This window comes from Cylas formicarius, unplaced genomic scaffold (assembly GCF_029955315.1).
Source record: "Cylas formicarius isolate icCylForm1 unplaced genomic scaffold, icCylForm1.1 PGA_scaffold_2__14_contigs__length_35257938, whole genome shotgun sequence".
NCBI classification, from domain to species: domain Eukaryota; kingdom Metazoa; phylum Arthropoda; class Insecta; order Coleoptera; family Brentidae; genus Cylas; species Cylas formicarius.
Window position 1 is genome coordinate 7,076,533 of NW_026844319.1, and position 27,703 is coordinate 7,104,235.

At 36.7% G+C, this 27,703-nt stretch overlaps 2 protein-coding genes across 8 annotated transcripts in view; one reads left to right on the forward strand and one right to left on the reverse strand.

Moving 5' to 3' along the window:
- Positions 1-21,658, reverse strand: part of LOC132698470 (dynein axonemal heavy chain 8) — a 110,571-nt gene extending 88,913 nt beyond the window's left edge. For 3 of the 7 annotated variants that reach the window (XR_009618377.1, XM_060664533.1, XM_060664531.1), the window contains exons 1-5: positions 21,420-21,658; positions 21,246-21,357; positions 16,978-17,097; positions 15,615-15,912; positions 15,336-15,558 (exon numbers count right to left, since the gene is read on the reverse strand). Coding sequence is in view for 6 of the 7 variants with exons in the window: in XM_060664533.1 (XP_060520516.1) it covers positions 15,336-15,558; positions 15,615-15,773 (382 nt within the window). In the remaining variant the exon portion in view is untranslated. Of the gene's footprint in view, positions 1-15,335; positions 15,559-15,614; positions 15,913-16,977; positions 17,098-21,245; positions 21,358-21,419 lie in introns of those variants that run through there. The other 4 variants (XM_060664532.1, XM_060664535.1, XM_060664536.1 and 1 more) reach the window with 4 other exon arrangements.
- Positions 21,659-23,226: 1,568 nt separating this feature from the next.
- Positions 23,227-26,664, forward strand: LOC132698491 (sulfhydryl oxidase 1-like). Its single transcript, XM_060664592.1, has 2 exons — positions 23,227-25,158; positions 25,227-26,664. The coding sequence occupies exons 1-2, from the start codon at positions 23,397-23,399 to the stop codon at positions 25,418-25,420; spliced, it is 1,956 nt and encodes a 651-aa protein (XP_060520575.1). The 5' UTR covers positions 23,227-23,396; the 3' UTR covers positions 25,421-26,664.
- The last annotated feature ends 1,039 nt before the right edge of the window (positions 26,665-27,703 follow it).

The following is a 27,703-nucleotide window of genomic DNA, read 5'->3' on the forward strand; positions in this document are numbered from 1 at the left end:
TAACAATTGCTATAAGAATTGTTACAAATTGCAATAGATATTTGGAATAACCCGGCTGCACGTGGAATACTCAAATACAAACAGAGATGACTCAAGCAGTTGTTCAGAGACTTGATACTCTCATAGAATAGATACCCAAATAGTTCGAACTCAAAACAGATTGGCAAAAATCGATCGGCTCGGACAGTTTATTAAAAGCATTTGCCTAATCTGCTATAAAAAAAATGGACTAGCGGACAAAGCAGCAAAAATTTGAACTGGGAAGTCACCTGAAAAAGAAAAAACAAATAGTAGAACTCTGGCAATATGAATTGAACCAAGGCAATGTGAAATTAAAGGAAATTCTACCTAATATAAATACAAGAAAACAACCGAACTATTTTAACAGAAAGCAACAATTGACTGCCCCAGTATTAAGATTAACGCCAAGACTTGAACTGTCCAACAGCTAAAGAAAATGTTCGAACATTTCCGGGATATTACCGCACGAGTTTGGGAGCAATCGGATGATTTCGGAGATTTTACCACACTGCTTGAATTTTGAAATTTGTCGATTCTGACGATCATGTCAGTGAATGTATTCATGTTGTTTTGCAAAAATGTACCCAAAAACTAACGGTTGTACTACATTTGGTAAACTTTTTATGTCACTCGTTTATTAAACACTCGCTTCGCTGTAATTATGTTCAAGCGAAGACGAGATGACTTTTTAAAAACTTTATTTTCAAAATACAATCGAAAATTAAAGTTTCTGCTGCAGCAGTTACAACAAGAATAATTATATTACTTAAAACTAAGACTTTATAGGTTCGCATCCGAAAAGCTGACAATGTGAATCTCACGGTCTCTTCATAGCACCATCGTGGCCAAATGCTGACATCGTAGATCTTACGGTGTCCGGTATTACGTAGAAATCATTGTACATTACTCCTCTGTCCTCAAGAAGCAAACATAATGGAATGAGTTTGCTCCGGCTGATTGGATTTATTTGGTTCGGATTGATTATGTTGACATTTCGGTAGAAGTTTCTTTCTTAAAACGATCATTAGGGCTGCAATGACCGCTAGAACAAATATAATAACAATAATATTAGTTATTAAACTTGTAGACATAGGCTGGCCAATTTCTTCAATCGGTTGTAGTTCATTTGTTATCTATTTTAATTGATATAGGTATTGTAAGTTAATTTGACTGATGTTCGCTAATCTCTGTGACATAATTGGTTTCAATTCTTCTATATAGACTTAGGTAAAAGCAAAGGCTTTCCTTTCATAATTTTGACATTGTTGTAATAATTTTTCTTGCCCAAGGTAATTTGGCAAGCAGCTGGAATTTCTATAAGTGTTGGAATATCGATCTTACACTTAGCAAATACCAATGTATTTTTAACAGGTAACACAAGCACTTTTTCTTGCGTTGCCTGCCCTGCAAGAGGTTGTAATAATTCGATATGGTGTTTTCGACAGTTGCTTATAGGCTGATTTTCAAGCAATTGAATCGTGCATTCATCCTTCGAGTTGTAGTTTTCATGGCAGTAGAAAGTATGCTCGATTTCGGGACAGCAGGACTCTTTGAAATGCATATCTTCTTTTTCTCGTGCGACATACGGGTATTTGGAAAAATTATTTTACTCTCTGTAAATGTTACTTGAGTCCCTAAAAATTGGTAATAAGATAACGTGTTATTAAATTTTGGTAATTCTTTTATATCATAAATTGATTTTAAATAATCGATCATTTTCTGAACTTACAAAACAGAAACTATCGAATTGTGTAAAGCATTAGTGTGTGCAAACACAATTGCGTTCTCTAAATTATACAGAAAATTTATCAAGTTTTGACAGTCAAGTATAATTTGGGATAAAACACTTTGAAAGGTTATATATAACTGGAGATTATTGATCGTGTTATCAACAGATCCTTTTAATATATACATTGTTTTCTCTAGTTGGTTTTGATTACGAAATAGAGTCGAAATCGTTAAGTTATAATTATCAATCACCCGTTTTGATAAAGATATTTGAGAGTTTAAAGTTTTCAATACATTTTTCTGATTTTTCCGCAAGTTAGCGATAGCATCGTCATACTTTTTTGCATCATCCGAATCAAGAGTGCCGAAAAGCCATTTCTGTACTTTACCTACTACATTAATCAGTCCTCTTTTTGATTTATAATGAGGTTGAAGGTTTTTTAATTTATTTTGTACTAAATTCGTTAGGTAATCTATTCTTAATAATAGGCTTTCCGCAAGACCGTGATAGGACTTAGGGTAATTTGGGTGTTCTTCAGAAATTTGTTTCATAATTACATTAAAGTTTGATATCTTCACTGTTTACTCGTCGAAGGGCTAGGGTTGCTAACGCCGATGCCACTAGGATCCTCGTGAGGTTCATTTTCCTGCGAATTTAATTTTTGTTTAGATTTTGGTCGTTTGGCAGAATTTTTATGATACGTTCCCGAATTGGTTTTAATTTTATAGGTTGTTTGATTTTTTAGAGTAGTTTTCTTAAATTTAGCTTTATTACGTAACTTAGTACGAATTTAGATCGGTTCGTCAATATCGAAATTCGGGGGTCCTCGCGTTCTTTGTTTCTTTTTTCAATTATTTTTTCTTTTGTTTTTTGATTATTTTCCGAAATTAATTGGTAAACCTTTTTCGAACTCTCTTTGTGTTTTTGAACATAGTCGGAAATTATCACGTGGTCACTAATGTCAAAAGGATTGGTGTCATTTATATGACCTTTGATTATTTCAAAAGGTGTAAATTTCGTGACATTGTGTATGGAGTTATTATATCCTAATAAAGCGCGTTTTACGATTTGTTCCGGGTTGTATTGTTTATGTTCCTCTTTAAGACCTTGATATGCTTCAATTATAGAAGAATGAAAACGTTCCGTGGGGGAGTTAGAGTTACTGTTCTTTGAAGTGGTATAATGCAACTCAATTTTATACAATTTGCAAGTCCTCTAGGTCTTTATTTTTAAACTCCGTTCCACGGTCTGACATGATTTTTAAAGGTAAACCATGGTGTGATACAAAAGTTAGGAGGCAATCAATGACAGCTGTTCCTGTCAAACTTTTAAGAGAATACGCTTGACCATATCTAGAAAAGGCGTCAAGAATGGTTAAAAATATTTGGTTGTCGATTTTAAAAGAGCCAATATGAATTTGTTCGAATGGTTCAGATGTCATAGGTGTTAGACTAAATTTAATGACAGGGGGATTTCTGTCGTATTTGTTTTTTTGGCAAGTATCACAAATATTTACAAACCGTTCGATATCGTCGGTCGTTTTAGGCCAATAGAATCTAGTGGTCAATGCTATTTTCATTTCAGAGATGCCCCTATGGCAAGTTTTTGTAGTATGGTAAATTTTTAATTTTTCTTGTTGTTCGTCCTGGGATTCAATATCCTCTAAAAATTTTGAACATTGAACAAACCTGTAGGAAGAATTTACAAATATTTTTTGTAGTGTTACAGTAAAAGTTTGAACTAGTTTTTTGGTGCTAAAATAAATTGCGTAAAGATTTTTGGGGTCTATAAATTCCTTTAAGAATTTAATTATATGTGGGATAGGCTCAGGTTTTGGAAATACTACTAAAATTCTAGTGTTATTGAAAATATTTGAAAATTGGCATTGGATTCGATTAATATCTCCTTCGGTTACAATTATTTGATTTTTATAAATATTCAATATTCTTTCTGTAAAGGAAATGTTAAAATTAGATTGGAGAGAGGGCAGAGTCGGCTCCTGGGATGGATTTGTCCGGTACACGGACGGGTCCAGAATGGGAGATCTGACCGGAGCTGGAGCGTACTGCGAGACAACGGGATCAAGCTTGTCGGTCCCTCTGGGTCAGTACTGCACTGTGTTTCAGGCGGAAATTTTCGCTTTATTGATGGCGGCCAGAGAGGTGCTTCGGCTCAACTACGGAAGCAGGAGAGTCTTCTTCTGCTCGGATAGTAGGGCTGCACTCATGGCGCTGAAGTCAGTGCGTACGCGCTCCTTGTTGATAAAGGAGTGCAAAGGGGTACTGAGGAGAGAAAGGTCACGTTGGTCTGGGTCCCGGGTCACACCGGTATCCGGGGCAATGAGGCAGCAGACGCCTTAGCCAGGGAGGGCTCCTCGCATAGGCATATAGGGCCAGAGCCCCGCTTGGGGATCGCCCCGTGTGTGAGGCGGGGAGCTCTCGAAGCCTGGGCGAGAGACCGGGCCGCGGGGGGCTGGAGAGTTGCTCCGGGAATGAGGCAGGCGAGGCTTATGATGGATGGGCCCGCCCTTCCTCGGACCAGGGAGCTGCTTAGACTGACCAGAAGGGAGTGTAGAGCACTAACAGGGGCCTACACAGGACATTGCAGGCTTAGGAGGCATCTTTCCTTGCTAGGAATTGGAGACGACCCGGAGTATAGGTGGTGCATGGAAGGGGAGGAGACCCCGTATCATCTGCTCACCGAGTGCCCTGCCTTGACATGGGCAAGATTGGGAGTCTTTGGAACGGCCCTGATCGATCCGGACTCAGTGCACGGTATTGGGCTAAAGGAGTTGCTGACCTTCTCCAGGAGGGGCGGCATTCTGGACGCCCTCTAGAGCGGCCTGGGGGCACAACGGGCCCATCTGGTGGCCTAAGTGCTTGGACGCCCGCGAGGGCGCCCCCCTTTAATACCAATACCAATAATACCAATGTTAAAAATTGGATTTTCGTGAGATGTATGTACCGTTTCTAAATCGCTAGTATCTAGTAATGGCGGTTGATTCTGTGAATATTGAGCGGGTCGCAGAATAATGTCTGACAAAATATTTATTTTCTTTTGGGAATTGTTGCCTAGAATTGATTCTAATTCGTCCGGATTTAATTCAGGTAATTCTTCAGCATTTTCCAAGAATTTCTCTATAGTTTCGTTCGCGTCACCGAGTTCATTAGTCCAAGGCGTTAAGGTCAATGTTTTCGCTAGTATCTACGGGGTTTCGCGAAAGTGCGTCTGCGGCTTGGTTTTTCTTTTCTTTTTGATATTTTAAAATACAATCAAACTCTTCGAGTTTGAGGCGCCAGCGAATTAAGCGACTATTTGGTTCTTTTAAACTTGAAAGCCAGATTAAGGGTTTATGGTCCGTGAGGACAGAGAACTTTTGTCCAAACAAATATGGTCTAAAGTATTTACAACCAAATACAATTGATAGGAGTTCCTTCTCGATGGTCGAATAGTTTATTTCCGCGGGGTTTAACGTTCTAGATGCATAACTAATTGGATGACCATCTTGTGATAATATTGCTCCTATAGCATAATTTGATGCATCAGTTGTTAATTCGAAAGGTTTGGTAAAATCGGGGTACGCAAGTACTGGTTCTGATAGTATATTTTTACAATGTTGGAAACAATCCACAAATTCTTTAAAGTGTATTATTTTCTGGTTTTTCTTTAGGCATTGAGTTAATGGTTTGGTGATCTTCGCAAAATTTTGTATCAATTTACGATAATATCCGAGCAAGCCTAAAAAATGTTTAATTTCTTTTTGTGTACGGGGTATCGCGCATTTTTGATTGGCCTCGATCTTTTTCGGGTTTGGTTTGATGCCTTCTGGCGTTACTACGTGCCCTAAAAATTAGATTTCTTTTGTTAGGAACTCGCATTTGTCCGGTTGAATTTTTAATTTTGCATCGCGTAATTTCAAAAATACAAGGCGCAAATATTGAATGTGTTCCTGCAAGCCTGTACTAAAAATAATTATGTCGTCTATATAGACCATACAAATTTTATTCTGAAGATCTTTAAGGACCTCGTCCATAATGCGTTGAAAAGTACTCGGCGCATTTTTCAATCCAAATGGCATTCGTAGATATTCATAATGTCCGTTTTCCACGGAAAACGCTGTTTTTTCTATCGAATTTTGTGCCATCTCGATCTGGTGAAAACCGCTCGCTAGGTCTAAAGCCGAAAAGTATTATGATCGTCCTAACTTATCTAGTATATCAGAAATGTTCGAAATGGGGTATCGATCGTTGATTGTTTTAAGGTTTAATTTACGATAATCTATTACTACGCCAGTTTTGTACGTTTGAGGCATCGATTTTTTTTGGAACGATCCAAACGGGAGAGCTCCAAGGGCTCGTTGAAGGACGGATTATACATTTCCCTAACATTTCATTTATTTGTTTCCTTACTTCCTCTTTATGGGCATACGGGTAACGATATGACTTTGTGTGTACCGGAACTTCGTAAGTGGTTTTTATCTCGTGTTGGATTTTGAATGTAAATGTTAGCGCGTCGCCTGGTTTATAAAAAATGTCTTTAAATTCGTCGCATAATTTAGTGATTGATTGCTGCTCTTCATGTGGGATAGCCGTATTAATTTGGTTATATCGATGAGGGACAATTTTGAAAATATTTATTTTTTTCGAATTTTTTTATGGTTTCGAAAAAATATATTTCACATGCTTCCTGTATAAACGATTCTACGGGAATTGGTTGCAACAAGGTCGTGTTAATGGTTTTATCGGTGTGGTTTTGTATTTCAACGGGTGCGAATGCGTTTCTCGCGTGGGATAGTGTTCTAGGAATAAACAAGTTATTTATTTCAGTAGCTGGTACTAAAATATCGCCTTCAAAAACGCTAACTAGCAAATTCTTAATAATTTTCTCATGAGAGTTTATCGAAAATGAAAATTTTGAATCTGCTGGTTCCCGGAACTTAAAAGGAATTTGAATTGTTTTATTCTAAAGTATTTTTTTATTTAAGTCAATATTTAAATTCATTTTCATCAAATCAATTAATCCAATAACGCCATCGAAAAAGTCGTGAAAATCGAAAAGGATAAAATTGATTTCGTAATCGATACCAAACTCTGTAAGTAGAGCTATAGTAGCTTCAAATTCAGTGTTTTGGCTGCCTACGGCTGTTTTTATAGTATTTTATAAATACAATTCGAAAAATATTGTTCAGCAATAATAGGTTTTAATACTGATCTATTACTACCAGTGTCTATTAATAATTTAATATTTAAAGAGTTAATTTGCAAGTAAGGCTTATACGAAGATACGTTTATTTCAATTAAGTTGGGGTTTCTTCTTGGCTGGTTTCGCAAAAATTTTGGGATACATCTAAGTGTTGATTGCTTTGATTTTCTAATTGACATTGTATTGATTCATCGATTGTCTCAAAATATTCTTGAGGAAAATTATTTTCAAAACGCGGGTCAAAATAATCTAAGTTATCCTCAGAGTCTTGGTTGTCGAAGTCCGTCATGTCATTTGAATGTAATTCTTCAAAGACAAAGTTATTTCGCGTGTTTGTGTTCGATCGGAAATAGTCGTTTTGGTTTCGGCATTGGTCTCGTCTTATGGAAGGTGTCCTAGACGTTGTCGACATAGGTTCAGGTTTGGGAAAATCGCGTGGGTTTGTTTGTGCGGGCTTAAATACACGTCAACTGGGTCAGTTGGAAACATTTTTTGTGGGGGCTTAAAGCAATTTTGATTAAAAGGTTGTTGACCGAATCGCGTTAAGTTACCAAATTGTGCGGGATTACTAAATTGCTGATTTGGAAATTGAGCGAGATTGGGTGGTAGAAACGCATTATTGCTAAACGGTCTTTGATAAAAATTTTGAAGATGTTGTTTTGTCGGTGTATTGTTTAAATTTTGGAAGTTCGGTTTTGAAATTTATAAGGCTCGTTCAGAGTCCCATACAATCTTTCAAAATTTTCGAATTCATTTACATATGCCATGGCGTCTTCGAGACTTTGCGGTGTTTTTAAAGGCATATTGTTTTTTAAGACGCCTGTGCACCCTGCGATAAATGTATTTAGGGCGGTTTGATCATAATGTTTAATATATGAAAGCTTTTCTTCCGGTGTATATTTAGACTCGTTACTTATACGCTGTGCAATGTCGCTCCTTAATAATTGAAGTCTACTTCCAAAATTTATCAAGTGTTCGTTTTTATTTGGCCTAGTCCTAACTAATTCTTGGATTAAACAATTCAGATCTCGGCGATCAGAAAAACATTGAGTCAGTGCATCTTTCAATGCTTTCCAATCACTAATTTCTGTGCGATTACCTACTAGAACTGCGGCTCTGCCTACCAGTTTTTCCTGGATACATTCAAAAATATGTTTATTTAATTCTGAATTTGCAAGGGAAGCGTAACCATTAATTAAGCTTTCGCATCTGTTGATAAACTTATTTAATTTCGTATATTCGTAAGGTTGAATGTTTTGCAATTTTGATTTAAATAAATTCCAATTTACTTGGTCTGTCATTTTTTCTGATATTTTTCTTTCACTAAAGGTTAGATTTTTGAAAATTTCACTAATTTCAGTTTCTATGTCACTACTTAATGCTTTGAAATATTCGCAGCTTGTTTCTGATTCACAATTTAACATCAAAAATTGATCGATTAAAAAAAAATTGTTTCCCTAACTACTTGACGTCCGATACGTCTTGCCTAAAATTATCCCTATTAAAAGCCTTAATGGAGGATCTTAAAGGGGCGAAAGGAAAAAATCGCACTTACGGTTTTCCCTTCCCTGATCCTTTGTTGCACACTGCCTACGAGAGTCTTCTCTGGGTTCGCCAACAAGTTCTTTGGATTGCGCTGTAGCGGTTGAAACCACTCCTCAGGGTAGCCTAATTCGGTAAGTGTCACTTTTCCGCACGATGCGAAGTACGCACGCTAATTGTCTCTGCTTTTTCGTTTTCCGAATTCCGAGGGCGCAATCCTACCGACTGCGCCAATTATGTTCAAGCGAAGACGAGATGACTTTTTAAAAACTTTATTTTCAAAATACAATCGAAAATTAAGAGTTTCTGCAGCAGCAGTTACAACAAGAATAATCATATTACTTAAAACTAAGACTTTATAGGTTCGTATCCGAAAAGCTGACAATTTGAATCTCACGGTCTCTTCATAGTACCATCGTGGCCAAATGCTGACATCGTAGATCTCACGGTGTCCTATCCTTATTACGTAAAAATCATTGTACATAACTCTGTGCACCGCTCGTGCCAAATAACTGACTCAAATGCATTGTTACATAATATACTATTATCCCGCTTAGAATCTCATCTCTTGCTCAACGTTTCTCCACAAATTTTGAATATTGATCACGCCTGTTCCACCTTCTTTTCATGGTAGATGTATTCTTTCCATGGCGCCTCTTGGATGGTGTATTATATTCTTCGTAAGGCTTATTCCGGTTAGTGTATCTAGTCCCCTCAGCTCCGCATCGAAGAATTTTAACATTCCGAATGAATAGGTATTATTATTTTTTTTTTCCTCATCGGAAGATGGAGTCCTCTCATATCGGCTAGGTGAGTAGCAAAACATGAAATGTGCGCTATTGAAGTTGAGGTTGATTAAGAACTCTTCTAATTATGTTGCAAGTAGCTAGTACTACAGACTTCTGCATTTCAAAGAAGGCGCCTGATTTTACGGTGAGTGTTGTCAGGTTGGTTCTGAGGGACTTTGGTATTTCTCCCATTGCACCGATCAGTATAGGAACAATGTTAACCCTATCGACACGCCATGTCTGTTTTATGTCATCCGCTAACGGTATGTATTTTTCTCTTTTTTCACGTTCTTTCTTCTGCAAGTTGTTAGGTGCGGGAATTGCAACGTCGAAGAGGGTCACCACCTTATTTGCCTTGTCATAAATAAGAATATCTGGCTTGTTATGCTGGACAGTGCGATCGGTCTGGACAGTTCTGTCCCAATATATCCTAAATCCCTCATTTTCAAGCACGGATTCTGGTGAGTATCGGTAGTACCGACACTTCTCTTTTAGAAGTTTAAGGTTGAAGGCTATTTCCTGATGGACTATCTTGGCTACGTTGTCGTGTCTTGTGGTGTACTCCTTCGGGGCCAGTATCCGGCACCCACTGATGAGGTGCTCAACATTCTCATGGAACTCTCCACATATGCGACAATTCGTTGTTGTTACTGTCGGGTCCTTGATTATGTGTTTAAGATAAGACCGAGTGGGTATGACCTGATCCTGAATTGCACACATGAAACCCTCAGTCTCGGGGAAAAGGTTGCCGTTCGTTAGCCAGCCAACTGATGCGGGCTTGTCAAGGTCAGCACTGTCAAGCAAGTTTGGGTATCTGCCGTGTAGTTCCTTTCCCCGCCACTGGGTCTCGAGCTCGAAAATTCAATACTTAGGGTCGCACTGATAGTGTGTGACCTGCAACATGAGGGGTGTAAGTAATCTATCTAGACCTGTCACTGCTCGGTGGAGTGCTGAGCTCTCGCTTTTTTGATGGAAGTATTTCTGCAGCCGCTCCATCTGGGTCTTGTGGCATATTCGCAAATCCGAGAATCCTCTGCTTCCGATGTTTCGAGGTAGATGTACCCTCTCTCTGCCAGCTCGTGGGTGATGAGCGCAGAATTTAGTTAGACTTGTCCTTAAGTTTCTATTCAGATCATCAAGCTCTGTCGGCGTCCAATCGACGATGCCGAAGCTGTACGCCACTGCAGGGATGGCGTAGGAATTGATTGCAGTCGCCATGTTACGGCCTGCCAATCTTGTTTTTAAGATGTGCTTGACTCTCTCTTTAAATCTCTCGGTGAGCAGCGTCTTGACACTTTTAGAGTCTATTCTTCGCGCCTGAGCAAGACCTAGGTATTTATAGGTTTCAAATTTATCCAGCGTCGTTATTTTTCCACCACCACTATGTTGTGTAAGCTGATGGCCGTCCATCTGACGCCACTCTCCTTTATGAAGTCTGCCAACTTTACACTTCTCCAGATCGAACCTCATTCGAATATCATTTGAAAAGTTCTCGATGCATCTGAGCTGCCGCTTTAGTCCCTTCTCGGAGAATATCTTGAGGTCGTCCATGTACAAGTGTGAGAGCTTAAGTTCTTTATTAAATAGATATCCTTGTTTGAGATTATTGAGAGCGGAGGAGAGTGGATTTAACGCTATGCAGAACCAAAGGGCACTCAGAGCATCGCCCTGGAAAATACCTCGTTGGATTTTTATGCTGATCGGCTTTTCTTGCGCCCTCTGGTCTCTCGGAATTATTTGCGTCTCCCACTGGGGTCGACTTATAGACAGAGAGGCACTGTAGCAGCCAAGTATGCGGAACACTATTAAATGCTTTCTGATAATCAATATATGCAGTAAAGAGATTCTTGGAAGCTATTGCGTTGCGGGTGACAACGTTGTCAATTGCAAGTTGTTCCTTACACCCCTGTGCATGCCGCCTGCACCCCTTCTGCTCTTCAGCCAAAAGATTGTTATCATCCATGTGTTGGTATAGTTTGTTAGCTATTATTCCATTGATAATTTTGTATATCGTGGGTAGGCACGTTATGGGTCTGTATTTTGAGGGATCTTTAATTGGGTAATCTGTCTCTGGGAGAAGATAGGTCATCCCTTTCGTCAGAAAGGGTGGCGCAGACTGAAGGTTGTTCAGTATCAGGCTCAAGATGTCAGCAAGTTTGGACCTAACAGCGGTGAACTTCTTGTACCAAAAGTTCTGTATCCCATCCGGTCCGGGGGCTTTCCAGTTTTTAACTTTCGCCAGGACTTCATTTAGGTCCTCTACGACGATCACTTGAGGCAGCATGAGTTTTATTCTTTCGATCTTCTTTTGTTCGCACTTTATCCACTCAGCCGAAACTTTGTGATTGAGAGGGACCTGCCAGATGCCACTCCAAAATTCCCTGATACTTTCTGGTTTCGGGTATTGGCCCTTGTCGTCGGTGTTTGATGGCGCCAAGTTTCTGTAAAAAGCACCAGGGCTCCGGTTAAAGAGGTTATTATCGAATCTTCTATGCCATGATTGCTGGTATCTGCGCAGTCTATTTGCATATACCCACAGTTTCTGCTTTATCAGATCCAACATGTCGACCACAGTATGGTTTCCAGAGTCCTCGTATTTTTTTTTTGCATGTTATCAGTATGCTTTTTGACCCGTTTACTTGGTTTTCTGGGTTCAAGGGTCTCAGTGAGTATACCGATCTCTCTTCTCAAAGTCGCAATTTTGTCCTCCAGTCTTCTCTGCCATTGGGGGAGTTTAAGTGTTTTTTTTTGGTTTTCTGTCTATGGAGCAGGATAGTTGCCACAGCGGCGAAGTACACCAGATCATGAACAACAATGAGGTCATGACAGTTATTAATTTTTAAATACAGTACGTTGTTCATTGATTTAAGTATGTTCTTGGTGTCCCGATTTGTTCTTACTCTGGGTATCCTAGGTCTACTAAGCGGGTCCAGGCCAGCGTAACTTTCAAGACATTCCTGAAGGGTCTCATGTGCAGACTGGTCAGAAGGGTTGACAAGCTGAGCGGCATTCCCTGGGTTATCAACCAGTTGTTCGGTTGTAGCATCTGCTGCGACATCGACTGTCCACCCCAGCTCTAGAGCCACCTCTTTTCTCATAGTCTGAATCACTTCAGGTTTAAGCCGGTGTTTTACAAATAGTTGCCTTCTTTGGTCTAGGATGTTCTGGATGGTTTTTCCCTGTAGAGCGGGAAATCTTTGAAGCATTGCTCCATGTAGTCTGTGGCCGTATGGGTTCTTATTGGTCTCCATTTCGGTTATGCGTAGGTAGGTACGATAAAGGTAAGTATTCATGTCGTCTGACCATTTAAATCGTACCGTCCTAATATTGTCCCCGATCATGGGAAGACGCTGAGTGCCTTCAACATTTAGCGGGGTCTGAACTTGTTCTTCAAGGGAGTTGTTTCGGTCGTTCCTGTTGCTTGTGTTGGTGGATTCCGTTCGCAGGTCAGTGCCACCCGTTCCACTGGGGTCTGCGCCAGACTGGGGGTCTTCAGGACGCTTCCGAACAGAGGTAGTCTGGTCCTCTGCCACGCCCGAGTACCTGTTACGCCTTGTTCTGACAGCGATCGCGGTTCACGCGAGTTGAGCTGCTACCACAACTCGCGGTGTGCTGATTTTTGTCCACCTCGGGTATTTTATTTGCCCGATACTCTTCAGTCCAAAAACTGACGAGCGTACCCGATCGCCAGGGGCGGTCCCCGATAGCAGTTCAGCTTCAGCTTCAGCTTCATTATTATTATTGTTATTATTATTATTATTATTATTATTATTATAAATATTTTTTGATCCAGGAGTTAAATTAACGCTTTCTAGCCAGTTCTTCAAATGTTGTTGTTTCTACTGCCCAACTCATACAAAAAAAACGAAGAACTTCGTACATCCTGACTGTTGAGCTAGTAGAGGTCCCACGATTTTTAAGTCACCACAAATCATCGAACTACAGTCAAAAGCAAGAACATTTCCGTTGTGCAAAAGAACAGCTTTAAGACTTCTCACTGACGAGTCAATATTAGATTATGAATACCAGTGCGATAAACATGTGAACCACTTTATTCAAAATAACCTATAATATGTGCTTCCTAAAATATGACATTTTAACGTCTTGTGAAAGTCAATTTTTATTTTTATGTCAAAGGAAAGATCTAAATCTCTCACTAAGTCGTTCAGATTGTGAAAATAACTGTGGTTGCTTAAAAACACTTCACATATCACCAGCATCACTAAAGGTATCTTCATCTATTTCAAGTTCAGAAAGGCTGATGGAATCTTCTGAAACTGGTCTAATTGCACACTTGAGGTTCGGATAAACTATGTTTTGTAACTTTTTAGTATTATGTCCACGAGCATTGCGCATTCAGACTCTCTCTAAATATCATAGGTATTACAAACTTGCTTCGCATACCTTACATACAATATTTTCTAAAGAGGAGTCTAATTTTACAACTAAATTTCTTGACCACAAATGAATCACACAAATACCAAAACGTATCTGGAATACATAGTCTTACAATTTTTAAAATAAATGTAACTAGACAATGTGCTAACTAACTAACCTCTCGAAACGACTGCCTACAACAAAAGCAATTGCATGATGAATATGCTTTCTTCACGACGCGACGTGGTGATGTTTTGACTATTTGGGAACCCCAAAAACCATATTTTACTTTCTAGGATTTCCCGCTAATATTCTGTTAATGTATGCAAAATGTATGCCAGTGGCCTAGCAATTTCGATTTTTAGAATGTTTAGAATGAAAAATACCAAATCACAAAATCCTTGGCTTGTGTAGCTAGTCAATTGATTTTTTTCTGTACTTAAGATAAATGTTTTAAGTAACATTATATTCAAGAGACACCAGGCAAGCCCTTAGTTAGTACTTCCAGGTGGACAAGCCGATAATATAATTACTACTCGATAGAATATTGACCTATCAGAGAAGCAGTTACATGCTTTGGGATTTCTAACATTTCAAATTTGAACGCGGAATATAGTGTTGGTAATTTGAAGTGTTTGGTCTCTAAATATGGTGACATAAACTGCGTAGATATAATTGCAGCCGGAAGTACGGAAAACAAATCATTCAAAAATATAGTCGGTACGATTTGCGATGGCATAATCGGTCATAAAACCAAATGTATCAGTATTTTACCTAGTTCCACTCGTATACTAAGAATGGCATAACCCGATTTACCTGCCAGTGTTCTACCTTTGTCTATTACGCCCCGGTATCGTACACTCGATAGAGATAGCACCGGATAGTTACAGTAGTGTAAACTACATGCATTTTTAAAAAACTGCTGCTGAATCTCGAGAAGCCGTTTTTAGGTATTATGAATTAGTGAAAGTGTACCAAATTCATCGACAAGAAAAGAAAAAATAAAATGGGCTAAACTGTGAGTTGTTAAAAATTGTCCAAGATTACATAACCAACTTTCCGTATGCTACAGACGAAAAATTTGTTGAAATGGATCGTCAAGTTTTAAGATTGCCTCCTTACCGTTGCATATTTAATGCCATAGAATTGGTCTGGGTTAAGTACAAAGTATTTTGTAAGATATTGTAAGTGAGGTAAGGCATAATGTAGAAGTATCTGTGTAGTGTTTACCAAAGAAAATTGTTATAATTTTTGTTGCATGGACAGAGTTTTCCGACAATAATTTATTTAACAAATTATAATAATTTGTAGATTGACCTACTTAAATATACCCATAAGAAATACCCTGATCAATTATTACATAGAAAATGGTTACTTGGATTGGTAACTTGTTAACCAGAGGAAGATCGATTTCTGCTGACTGCGCGCTTGTTGGATGGTGGTTGTTAGAATGCGACACGGTTAAATAGCCGAATTGCTGCTGATTATTTGCATAACATGGTCTAATTAATCTAAATGCGATTATTACCAATTGAAATTTTAAATCCTATTTAAAATAATTTATAGTTGGAATAGAGCATCATGATTTCAATTATTCGAGGACTTCCGGATTTCCTGTTTGCCAGGCAATCAGTGTACGATCATTTAGTACCAAAAATTGCATTGTGAAATATTACCTAAAGGAAAGGCCGGACCGATTTGATAAACCACCAGGACGCTTTTAGTACCAGCTTTACCAAACAAACGATTGAGCAAATGAATTTGATCTTCGTCATCGATTACGCCCTCCATTATTTCCGATGGATCGACGCCCATGTATATCGAAACCATGTCGCAAACGTGCCTCTGTGGCAGTTGAAGTTCTTGGAATCTCCTGGCACGTAGTTCTCTAAATTTTAGCTGGACGTGGTCATAGAACGTGGTAGATTTTAAAAACGTGTATCGCGATCTGTTACCTGCTTTTCCTTCAGACTTTCCTGCATCGACAATAACGTCGAACTGGTTTTTGCTTTCGATTTCGTTCCGCTCGCCAAATGCCTGGATATTCCGACCATCATTTTTAATTCGTCATTAATCGAAGGTCGCGGACTATCCGGATTCTGATTATCGGACATTATTCCAAACCGAATATCGATTTGAAAAAAATTCGCTCAACTCGCTCAACTTTCAACTTGTGACAATTATCAGTCAATACGATTATGTTGATTTTCTTAAATCTATGGTAACGTGAATGAATTAGGTGCAACTTTTTTCCTGAAATTTTTACAAGAGATAATGTCATAATTATAAGTTGAATAGGTTCCCTAAATATGAACTTCTATAAGGACTTTTTTAAATAACTTTTAAAAAAACTTAGTTTTTTATTCCGATTAATCAAGTACACATCCCACAATGTGTAAGTAACTGATTTTCCTATAAAATAGTTAACGAAATGAATCAAAACTAGTATTTCAAAAAATATTAAAAATTATGTATAAAAATTTTGAAACAGTCCATCACAATATAAACATTTTCTTGGGCTGTAGGCTTCTAGGCTTCATCTGAGCTATCCTTGACTAAAGAATTACTAGAATCCTCAGAACTTGATCATTCTCCTGACATGTTGGTCTTTTTTTATGTCTTTTCTGCCAAGTAGTTATTTTTTTCTCTATAGGTGACTTTATTAGTTTGTATGGGGAAGATGTCAATAGAACAGCCTTGCCAGCTTTTATTCCCCTGTTGCTTTTTGTTCTATTTTAACGCGGCATTGCACTAATAGTTTCTAGTGTTATAAAAGCGGGAGTAGTTGAAGGACCTGAGAATACATTTGGAATGAACGATTGACCTTCCTGATTTGTCTGATTTTCAGTTGGTACTACTGTTGCATGTCCGTTACATTGTGTAGAATGATCGTTATCTGGCTTATCGTTTAGAGTTGTTTCAACAAAATCATGATCATTAAAAACATGTGGATTAAGCGGATAAATTCTTGTTGTTTAAAAGTCAATTCTACACACTAACTTCGAAAAAATAGACAACCAAAAATGTTTGCTAGGTGCTAATGAATGAGAGCTCTGCTATTAATTCGCATCCATAAACGGATTCTTTCAGCCATATATTTTTATAAACGTTTTGTCCAAAGGACGGATTTTATGGCTAGCATGTGTCGGTATTAACAATAACCGAATATTATTTTTTCGTGCCAAATCAATTGCTTCGATATTACAGGTGTAATTTGTGTGCCCGTCTAATATCAAAAAGGAGAAGCAGCAGAAAGTTTGACAATTTTCTTAAAAAGTATTTAAACCATTTAGTAAAAAAACTCTGTCTGTATCTAACCTGACGGATGGCAAACGTGTATTGATCCAGCTGGAGCACCATTCATTAGCAGAAGTGACTGCACCTATTTGCACCTATCCCGATGACATCAACGTTGGAAATATTCGTCCATTTCTTTCTCTAAAAATTAAAGAAAATCGTCACGCTTTCCTGTGTTAGAACGAGTTCAGTATTTGGAAATCGCGGTTTAGAAAGAAAATGGTACAAAGTGCAAGTTAGTAGATAAAATGTAAATAATACAGTAGCCCTGATAGAGGTGGGAATGATTTTCCGCGAATGCGCTATTTTCCTTCGAAATTGATATCTGTGGACTTAATTTAGGTTTCACTTAAAAGTAAAGTTTATCTAGTCGCATGAGTTACATTTTACAATAGACTAAAAACAAAAAGTATTCTAGGTTAAGATCCTTGTAGCATTATCTCTCATAATTGGGTAACAATTCTAGACCATTCAAATATTTTAATGAATTTAAATTTGGAAAACCTTCCTTTATTATCATTATCCAAGATTTGTGTTATTTGCTTTGCAGATTGAATGTTTGTGGATATTTTTCGTTAATAAAAATAAACTAATCTTAGGATTAATTTTAACAGGTATTATGTTAAAAATGTATTCGAATTTTAACAGAAGATACAGAGGAAAATTTATTTTAAAAAACAATTTAATTTTAACGAGATTCTCAAATAAACACAAATAAAGTATAAAAAAAGGAAAAAAAAATTGTTTACATAGGAATATCACGACATAGTTATTAAAATACACTTTATTATAAGCAACCCATTACTTTTAGTTAGTAGGTACTCTATAAATTAATTCGTTCTAAATGAGCGTCTTTCAGTTTTTTCATTTAAAGCTCAGTCACAAGTTCACTATCAGTATCACTTTCTAATTTCTTTACGATTTCTTTTCGCTATATCTACTAATTCTAGTTTTGTTAATGTTGCCTGAAATACAATTTTGTTTTTAATCAACCAGTCGCTGATCTGTTTTTTAGAAGAATTTGTGCAGGAATCCTTTTCTGATAAAATGCTCTGATATGGAGCATTACCCATATGATTTCAAGTTGCAAAGTAAGTTGTCTTCTAACCACCTAATAAATATCTCACTAATCATATCGCCATTGTAATCTGCAGATATTGACCTGGAACAAAACACCAAACTTGTTGCATCAACAAATTGCTTTTCACTTCCTGCATGGACGACAATAAATCGCTTTCCTTGAAAGCCCAGTGGTTTTCTAACATTTTTACTAAATTATTTTGTCAAAACTTTTTTGCGTTACTTTTGCTTTAATTCGAAGTATTAAAACAATGGTTTGCTTCACAGGATATCTTCGGAAATCATATTTTTTGAATTTAAAACCTATGCTGGGCAACACCCTTCTATTTAAAGTTTCTATTGCGATCTGTGTAAAATGAAACAATAAAATAAAGTGATTACTTTGACTATACATTTGATACACCGTATCGCGTATATTATATTTAACCACATCAGTTAACCCAGTCGTCTTGGTATTTTTTCTTTGACTTTATTACATTATCATTGGATTTTATACGTTTTTTATTCTTCCAGCAATGGATAGCCTAATATTTAGTGCCTGAATCACCAGCTGAAAAATTAGAAGGAATTACTAATCAAACCTTGGATAGCGGACTATGGTAATAAGCGTCTTATCCTTCTCTTATTGAAAATAATTTAGCAAACTAAATCCTGCGGTTGAGAGGTAAGCGCTTTCATAGCAAAAACTTTTTTAACTAAAAATTGAAAATAATGGTCAGCTGAAAACCAGGCTTTTACATGCATATCTTTTAAGGCGCAAAATAAAGGTTCACGTGGTAAATATTCAAACCCTTATGAATATTTCCATTGTTCCAAACCTGTTATAAATTTCACAATACTAAGGAATACGTTAAAATTAAATTGGTGTCAAAAATGTCGCAGAAAGATAATTATGGGTCACTAAAAGTTAATATTTTGACAATAAAAGAGCATTCTAAGGTATTTTTGGGGCTTGTTTTGACGATATTTATGTTTTAATACATTTTTCAGATCTTAAACTTTTTTTAAGGATTTACTGAAATATGCTTGAAATGAGTTTAAATATTTGAGAAGCAAAGTACTGTTGCGGACATTTACTTTTTACGCACCTATCTTAATTATTATGCTTACAAAAAATTTTTGTTTAAAAAAAACAGAAATGATAAATAGCAAACAATTTATATAGTAAGATGAATTAAAAACCGAAGCACCAAACTATACACACAAGCTCGTGACGCTTTCCTGTTGTACGATGAAAGGATAAGTTAGGATGATGAGCCAGAAACAGCTTCAACCATGTTTCGCCTGCAGAATAACTTCTTCGAACGGCTTGCTTGTTGCTTACTACCACTTGATAAGCAATTAACTTAATGTCGCGTCTGCTCAAACCAAACCCATAGTAAGTAAGATATAATTTACCAACTCTGCTTCTAAATTTTCTGATAAAACGGCTCTGCATCCAAGCTTTATATTTGTATGTCGTCCTAGAGATAAATCTCTGTTTTTAGGTAATCGAATCAATGTCATTTTTGAAATGCCAAAAGATCTGGCAGCGTTTAAATACCCCTTCTATTTTCAATAACGGCAAAAATAGTATTTTTCATTGCTTCCCTATCCCAAGTTTGCCTGGAGGAAGATTTTTGCTTTTACGTTGAAGCCATATTCCAAAATAAAAAGCACGGCTTTTAATGTAGACCACTGGTCCATATTGGAAACTAATAAGTGGTTCATATTATAATAACAAGAAGTTTTATGGTTAAGCCGTTAAAAAAAGGTAATAATTTGTTTAAATATTTAAAGCTCTAACCCATATAACTGCTAGAGGTATACACAAGACAATTGCCAATTTGCAATGTCCCTGGCAGTTTGGCAGATTATATTTTCTGAAAGCTAGAAACTGTAAAGTTTGTGGTTTTTCGTTAGCTTGTGTTTATATTTTGGTGCTCCGGTTTTTAATTCATCTTGTCATATAAATTGTTTGCTATTTATCATTTCTGTTTTTTTTAAACAAAAATTTTTTGTAAGCATAATAATTAAGATAGGTGCGTAAAAAGTAAATGTCCGCAACAGTACTTTGCTTCTCAAATATTTAAAGTCATTTTAAGCATATTTCTGTAAATCCTTAAAAAAAGTTTAAGATCTGAAAAATGTATTAAAACATAAATATCGCCAAAACAAGCCCCAAAAATACCTTAGGAAACTCTTTTATTGCCAAAATATTAACTTTTATGCCGCACAACTGTCTTTCTGCGACGTTTTTTGACACCAATTTAATTTTGACGTATTCTTTAGTATTGTGAAATTTATAACATAATTATATAAATTATATTGCACCTTAAAATATATGCATGTAAAAGCCTGGTTTTCAACTGGCCATTATTTTTAATTTTTAGTTAAAAAAGTTTTTACTATGAAAGCGCTTACCTCTCAATCGCAGGCATTAGTTTGCTAAATTATTTTCAATAAGAAAAGAATAAGACGCTTATTACCACCCTCTGCTATCCAAGATTTGATTAGTAATTCCTTCTAATTTTTCAGCTGGTGATTCAGGCACTAAATATTAGTCTATCCACTGCTGGAAGAATAAAAAATCGTTTAAAATCTAATGATAATGTAATAAAGTCGCCGAAAAAATACCAAGACTTAACTGATGTGGTTAATTATAATATACGCGATACGGTGTATTAAATGTATAGTCAAAATAATAACTTAATTTCATTGTTTCTTTTTAAACATGTCGCAATTGAAACTTTAAGTAGAAAGGTATTGCCCAACATAGGTGTTACATTCAAAAAATATGATTTCTGAAGATATCTTGTAGAGCAAACCAATGTTTCAATACTTCGAACTAAATTTTTAAGAAATTACGAGTCAACTTTTCTTCTTGTGAGGTTATTTTCATGGACAAAACGGGGATATTTTCCAAAGGTAATGCAAAAAAGTCTCGGCAAAATAATTTAATAAAAATGTTAGAAAACCACTGCGCCTTCAAGAGCAGTGATTTATTGTCGTCCATCCAGGGAGTGAAAAGGAATTTGTTGATGCAACAAGCTAGGTGTTTTGTTCCAGGTCAGTATCTGCAGATTACAATGGCGATATAATTAAGATATTTATTAGGTGGTTAGAAGACAACTTACTTTGCAAATTGAAATCGTATGGGTAGTGCTCCATATGGTGTTACGATTTTCTTTTTGTTTTTGTTCGTATGCCATTTCTCTTTTCATTTTTACCCTTGGGGGAGGTAGGTTATAGATCGATGGAGCTTATTAAACTGTAACAACCGCTACGCTCGGTCAAATTCCATGTTATAAAGTGCATCATTTTGATAGGTTCCGGCCCAATCTAAAATGAATCTTTAAATGCTACAAGCCTTGAGCAGATAATAACAATTTTTATCGTGGTACCTGAAGGCTGCTTGGTTTGTTAAAATATAGGATATGATATCTTGCCTTGTATGTGTGTAGCATAAATAATTTTTGTAGCGCTGCTAATACCTGAAATGGCTCGAATTACGACCAACTAGTAACGGACGGTGGGCGCGCCGAGGGTTGTAAACTCTCCCCGTTTCTAAAACTCCGTTTAAAAGCCGCATTTCCTTCGTTTCGGTGCTCGTTTGGAAATTTATTGTTTTGAAGTAAACGAAAACAGCTGATGCATAGTACTGCGTACCCTATGCGCGGAACGTTATATTTCCCTGGCGAAATTAAAGCATTGACCAGCGAATTGCTAGCTGTTGTCTGTGGCATAGCGTTGTAATGGTGATAGCGGCGATCGTTCTCTGGTCCCTTTTCTTTTTTTTTGCGGTTTTGGTGTTCTTTTTCCCGCCGGTAAGCAGCGTGCTTCCTGTAAGTTTTCCCTTGTCCAGGCTTTTTTTGTAAGGAGTCGCTTAAAGCTCACGCATATTGCGGATTTAGAGGGATACTGATAACCCTGATCTCCGGAATAAGTGGGTAAACAGACGTGGTCGTTTGTACCCCCGACTTGGTCGGATTTAGCGGAGAGAGGTTTTCAAGGATAACGCTCAACCTATAAGGCCACCTTACATCGACGGCCTTCTTCTTTTTTTCTTTTTTAATTTGACTTCCCGTATACTATTTGCACTTCTCGTTGGATCACGTCAAGGATTGTTTTAACCACTTCACTCCTGGGGCTTCCTACTCACTATCATCGGATTACGTCCACGCCCGGTCGCGGCCACAGATCGCACCAACTGGAGCTTGAGCCTGGTGGAACAAATTGTATATGGTTGCAGCAGACAAATAGTTGTAGAGAGAGTAAAGCCACTTCACCCCGATCAGACGGTTCACAGATAAGTACCTACGCGCCCAATGCCCCTTTACTACGTCTTCAGGTCTAACTGTATCAAATTTCTTTTTTTAATCAATAAAGCACAAAGACGCTGGCCTATTATGTTTGATCGCTTTCTCTTTTAATTGTCTCATCTCATCTGTATATGATCACCCATGTCCAAATCCCTGTCATTCGTCGGCTAAGTTTATTTATATAATTGATAGTTTTACCGGTTATGATTTTTCTTGTTAATTTCAGCGTGGTATTAAGCAATAAAATATCTTTATAACTTAAATGAATACAGGTTTGTAAAAAATAAGGTCAGTTGTTGCGTATAAATATACGGCATCAGATGGATCCTACCAAATATTTGTTTGTAGAAAACCGTATATATTATTCCTATTAACAAAAAATGTGATGGACTTCTCTAAAGTATGTAATTGTATACATTCATTTGAAAAACAATCTTAAACTGTTGCTTTTTCAATAAATTTCTGGTATTTTATGAAAAATATAACAAAACATGATACAATTTTATCATAAAGAAAGTAAAGTAATCATTGTAATGTATTTCCATTAATACTTTAACGTTCAATTCAATTCAGCTCAGCTATAAACCTAATTACAGATTTTAAGCAAACATCATTATGAATTAATAAAAAAAAAAACAATTTCAAAAGAATCAACACTTTGTAAATTTCATTCTCTTGAATGCAATCTCGAAACATTTAGAACATTTCACATTTCGTCGAAACTCTGGCGCATGCACCATATTTCTTTATTGCCATGTAACCCAAATAATAATTACCATTATTGGAATTTCTATTAAAATATGTTAGTTGGTTGAAAGTTTTTGTTATTGCTGTCACTAGGTAACTTATAAAACTAATTTGTAAAAATGCACTAAACTATGTAGCAAATTGTGTAGCAACCTTTAAGTTAAAAAACGAGGAATGACGCTCCAACACATGATAAATATGTGTCAAGTGTGGCAGACGCATGTTTTGGTTGCATATTGTTGATTTTAGTTATGCTGCTTCCGAGTTGAATGTGGTATGTTTTAACAATTTTAATTAGCAGATAACCTCAAAATGGATAAAACTTTGGTAATACAAATATGGCTATTACTTGTGACAGTGATATGTGTGAACTTTTCTCATACTGCCACTTTGAACTTAAAAAAGTATGAGAGGTTTATCGGCGAGCAGGGCTTGTACTCCCAAATAGACGACGTGGAAATCCTCACAGTTGAAAATTTTAAAAATGCTATTTTCAATAGCGATAAGGCATGGCTCGTTGAGTTTTACAACAGCTGGTGTGGTTTTTGTCGGCGATTCGCGCCCTCATGGAAAGATTTCGCTACCAACATCCGCGGATGGCGAGATTTGGTGGTGGTGGCCGCAATAGATTGCAATAACGACGAAAACCACCCTCTCTGTCGAGAATACGAAATAATGGGTTATCCCACCCTGCGCTATTATCCCGAAAAATTCAACGAGGAAAAAAATTTCGGTGCCAATATGCCGCGGGGGATTACTGCTGACGACCATAGACACGACTTGCTTGACAAAATGATCCAAGAGCAACAAAATGGCAGAGGTAAACAATTTCCAAATCTACTTCCTTATGGTTCCACAGATGTTTTGAATGTCTTCCAAGATACTTCAGATGATGTTCAGTTTGCCTTGCTGATTGTTCAAGAACCGCAGACTTATGATGGGCCTGAAGTAGCCTTGGATATGCATAGAACTTCAAGCATCGTAGTCCGATACGCATTTAGTAATAATTCAGATTTAGTTGCAATGCTTAGGGTTGGGATTTTTCCGTCTGCATACATCATAGCTAGAGATGGCAATTACAATATTGAAAATATTACTCCGGAAGCGCCCAATCGGATTGGAATTAAAGAATCTACCATTAAATATCTCAAAGATAAGCATGTATCTCTGGGACTAGAATTACCAGACAAGAACATTGAGGATAGTTCTCAGCAAGAGAGACATACTGAATATGATTCTCTAACAGAAAAAGTCAAAAAGATGGGAGATGTTGTTTTCCAAGTGGATTTGGAGACAGCAGTGAGATACTCATTGAAACGAGAAGTGGGTGGTGTTAAAGAAATTACAGGGGACAGACTTGAAGCCTTAAACAGGTACTTGGATATACTTGCAAAATATTTTCCATTTGGGAAAAACGGAAAAATTTTTTTGAATAATTTACGTAACTACGCCCAAAGCTCTGGAAGAGTGCAAGGGAGGGAATTCTTCGATATGGTTAAAAAAGCAGAAAATGATGAAACTGTGTTTTCTTCGGGTGCAAATTGGTTAGGTTGTCATGGTAGTAGCAAACAGTATAGAGGATACCCGTGCGGCCTATGGAAGCTGTTTCATTATTTGACAGTTAACGCAGCTTTGGATTTGGATTCTAGAGGGGATAACCCCAGAATTATTCTTGAGGGAATGCATGGCTACATCAAAAACTTTTTCGGATGTGCCGATTGTAGCCAGCATTTTCAAGAGATGGCCTCGCGCAGGGAATTAAATAAAGTGAGCTCTTTTAACGATTCAATCCTATGGCTTTGGAATGCACATAATGAAGTAAACAAGCGACTGTCCGGGGACCTGACTGAAGATCCGGAGTTTCCAAAAATTCAATTCCCATCAAAAGACAACTGTCCCAAGTGTCACAATGTTGAGGAAACCTGGAGCATCCCTGAAGTGCTCATTTACTTAAAGCACACATACAATAACATAAATATAAACTACATGGGCGCAGATATGAAAATCATTCATTTAGATTTCGAAGGTCAGCGTTCTCATGCGTCAGATGGCATTTTCAAGACAGTCGATACAAGTATGTGTATCCTTCTTTTTGTAAGTTCATTTCTGTTGATATTGTTTCTGATCAGTGTGTTTTTAAAGCCGAGGTACCGAAGAAAGATGTACAGGTACAAGCACGACCTACTAGGGAAAGTATAATGCCGGCAGAATTGACAATCTCGTCTGGAGCAACGAAACTGCCAGTAAAAGATAAGGCATCACATTTATTCGCTCTGTTGTGTTTATTAATCACATCGCTTGGACACATCGCTTCTGATTCAAGTTACTTTTGGTAGAGATACAGCATGACAATTTCAGTTGATACAAGTGTTTGTCACTAATCAGCATTTAAGTTCAGGATTTCTTTTACCTTCCACCGTAACACTGACTAACACATTAATTTGTTTTTTAACCGCACGTAAATTAAAATAATAATAGGCTGTGGCTTCAGAGACTTACTTGTTGTTCAAGGTTGTGTAAAGCATGAATATCTGGTTTCTGAATAACCGGAATATCCTTTCCATTAATTAAATGACATCTATATTAAATGACGGGTGGCTACAAAGGATTTAAGAGATACGGTGTGAAAAGTTCAGTTCAGTTAACTTTTTATCGATTAGTTTTGTATTAACCTGCGTTGTTTCAAAAATATTTGAAAGGAAATAACCATTTTGCAGTACTGTTTTATTGTTATATTTGTCGTGATACGAGTTAATTCTAGCAGCCATTGCTGAGATATCTTCACGTAATAGATTTCTTACCCAAACATACATCACCATAAAACCAAAACCAATGTGAAGTTTCAAATTTATTTAACAAAATTATCACCATCAAAACATTAAAATAATTTGCAAATCACTGTCAAAATTATCACACCAGTAATTTTTGTTTCCATAAAAATATCTGGTCGTTTCGACTCAGATTCATCCGTTGTCATGGTGATCTGTCACCGCTTTTTTGGTTAAAAACGGCAGGTGCGGAATTTTCACAGAAATGATGTATGGAAAAGTTGAGCCAAACTGAACTTTTGACACTCATATCATATCAATTCGGACTGGGTCCTTATGTTTTGCTCCCAGGAATTTATGGTATAATTTTTTCGCGCAGCTTTTAGACACACTCGGTACTGTGATCTTGTCTTTTATAGGTATATTTTTGTTAATGTTACTAAATACAATGGTAAAAGACCTTCCAAAATATTTTTTCCAGGTTGTTTAAATAAATGTCGGTTCGCACATAAACTATACTTTAGATTGTTACAATATTAAAATGTCTGTTTACATTTTCACACACAACTTGCTTGGGCGTTTATGGTTTCAGGAACCTATTTAAAAAATATATTCTAATAATTGGCCTTTTTACAAAAAATCTTTCAGGGAATAATGCGATCGGCGAGATTTTAATCAAGACTTTTTTTTGGATTGGGTTTTCTAAGAAAATATGTTGCGTGTAGTTCGGTGATATTACTCTGTATAAATTGGAAATTATTTTGTGTAATTATGATGTAATTATTGTTAATATTTATACATTTTATTAAAATGACTTTTAGAAAAATGAATTATTCTTTTTAATTCCTTTATCGTCAAAAATTACGTCAACAAATCCGTATCACTTCGGAGCACTTATGATAGCGACACATCGCCATAACTTCAAGAGTAGTTATGAAGATAAAACAAATATAAATCAAAAATCATTTATGTAAGCTAGAGCAAAGATTGTTACGAAATGATAAAGAGTTTGCGGTATTTGAACAGCTAAAGCAATGTGCCGCAAATTGTTTATTATTTTAAAGATTTGATATATACCAACAGGCTCAAACGGTAGGTCCCACGGTTCGTTCTCGAGGTACAGAATACAATTTTTTTTGCAAAAAATATGTTTTGGTCTTTTGGAAAGCTGTTTTAACGTCACCGTTTATGTATGTTTACCATTCTTTTATAGATTAAGAAATTCAGAATTCGATTTTTTGAGCTTTTTTCGTATTTGACTTTCTACAAATTCACAAGAGCTTCTCAAAATGAAATGCTCGGAGATAAATTTTTAGCGTTAACTAAAACACTTCGTATAAAAAACTTTCTATTAAAAAGTTTTCTTATAAACCAACTCGACTCACGTGTTATCGCCAATAAGCATGTAAACTTAAAATTGTAACCTTTCCATCTTGGGAGACTACACAGACACAATTTGATTCTATACAATTTTTCAATTACTTCATCACTTTCAATAGTTTTATTACCAAAATCTGGTTTTCTGAATTCGGGAAGGTGGGTAACTGATGAAGTTGGGGCATAGACCATCCTAAATTTTTCGTAAAGACATAATTTGATTTTTTTTTTAGATTTTCAATGTCAGACATTTTTTATTAATTTTCAATATTTTGTTTAATAAAATTGAGTTTCCTAAATTCGGAAAAGTGATTGTTCAAGTTAGCACGAAGAGTAACCTAAACTTTTCCCCCTGGGTTACCACATAGAAATTCTATTTGATTCTTCTTTGTTTTGAATGGTTTAAAGATTTTCATCTAATTTTCGTTCTAAAATGTGGCTTTCTGAATTCGGGAAGGTGATTGTTGAAGTTAG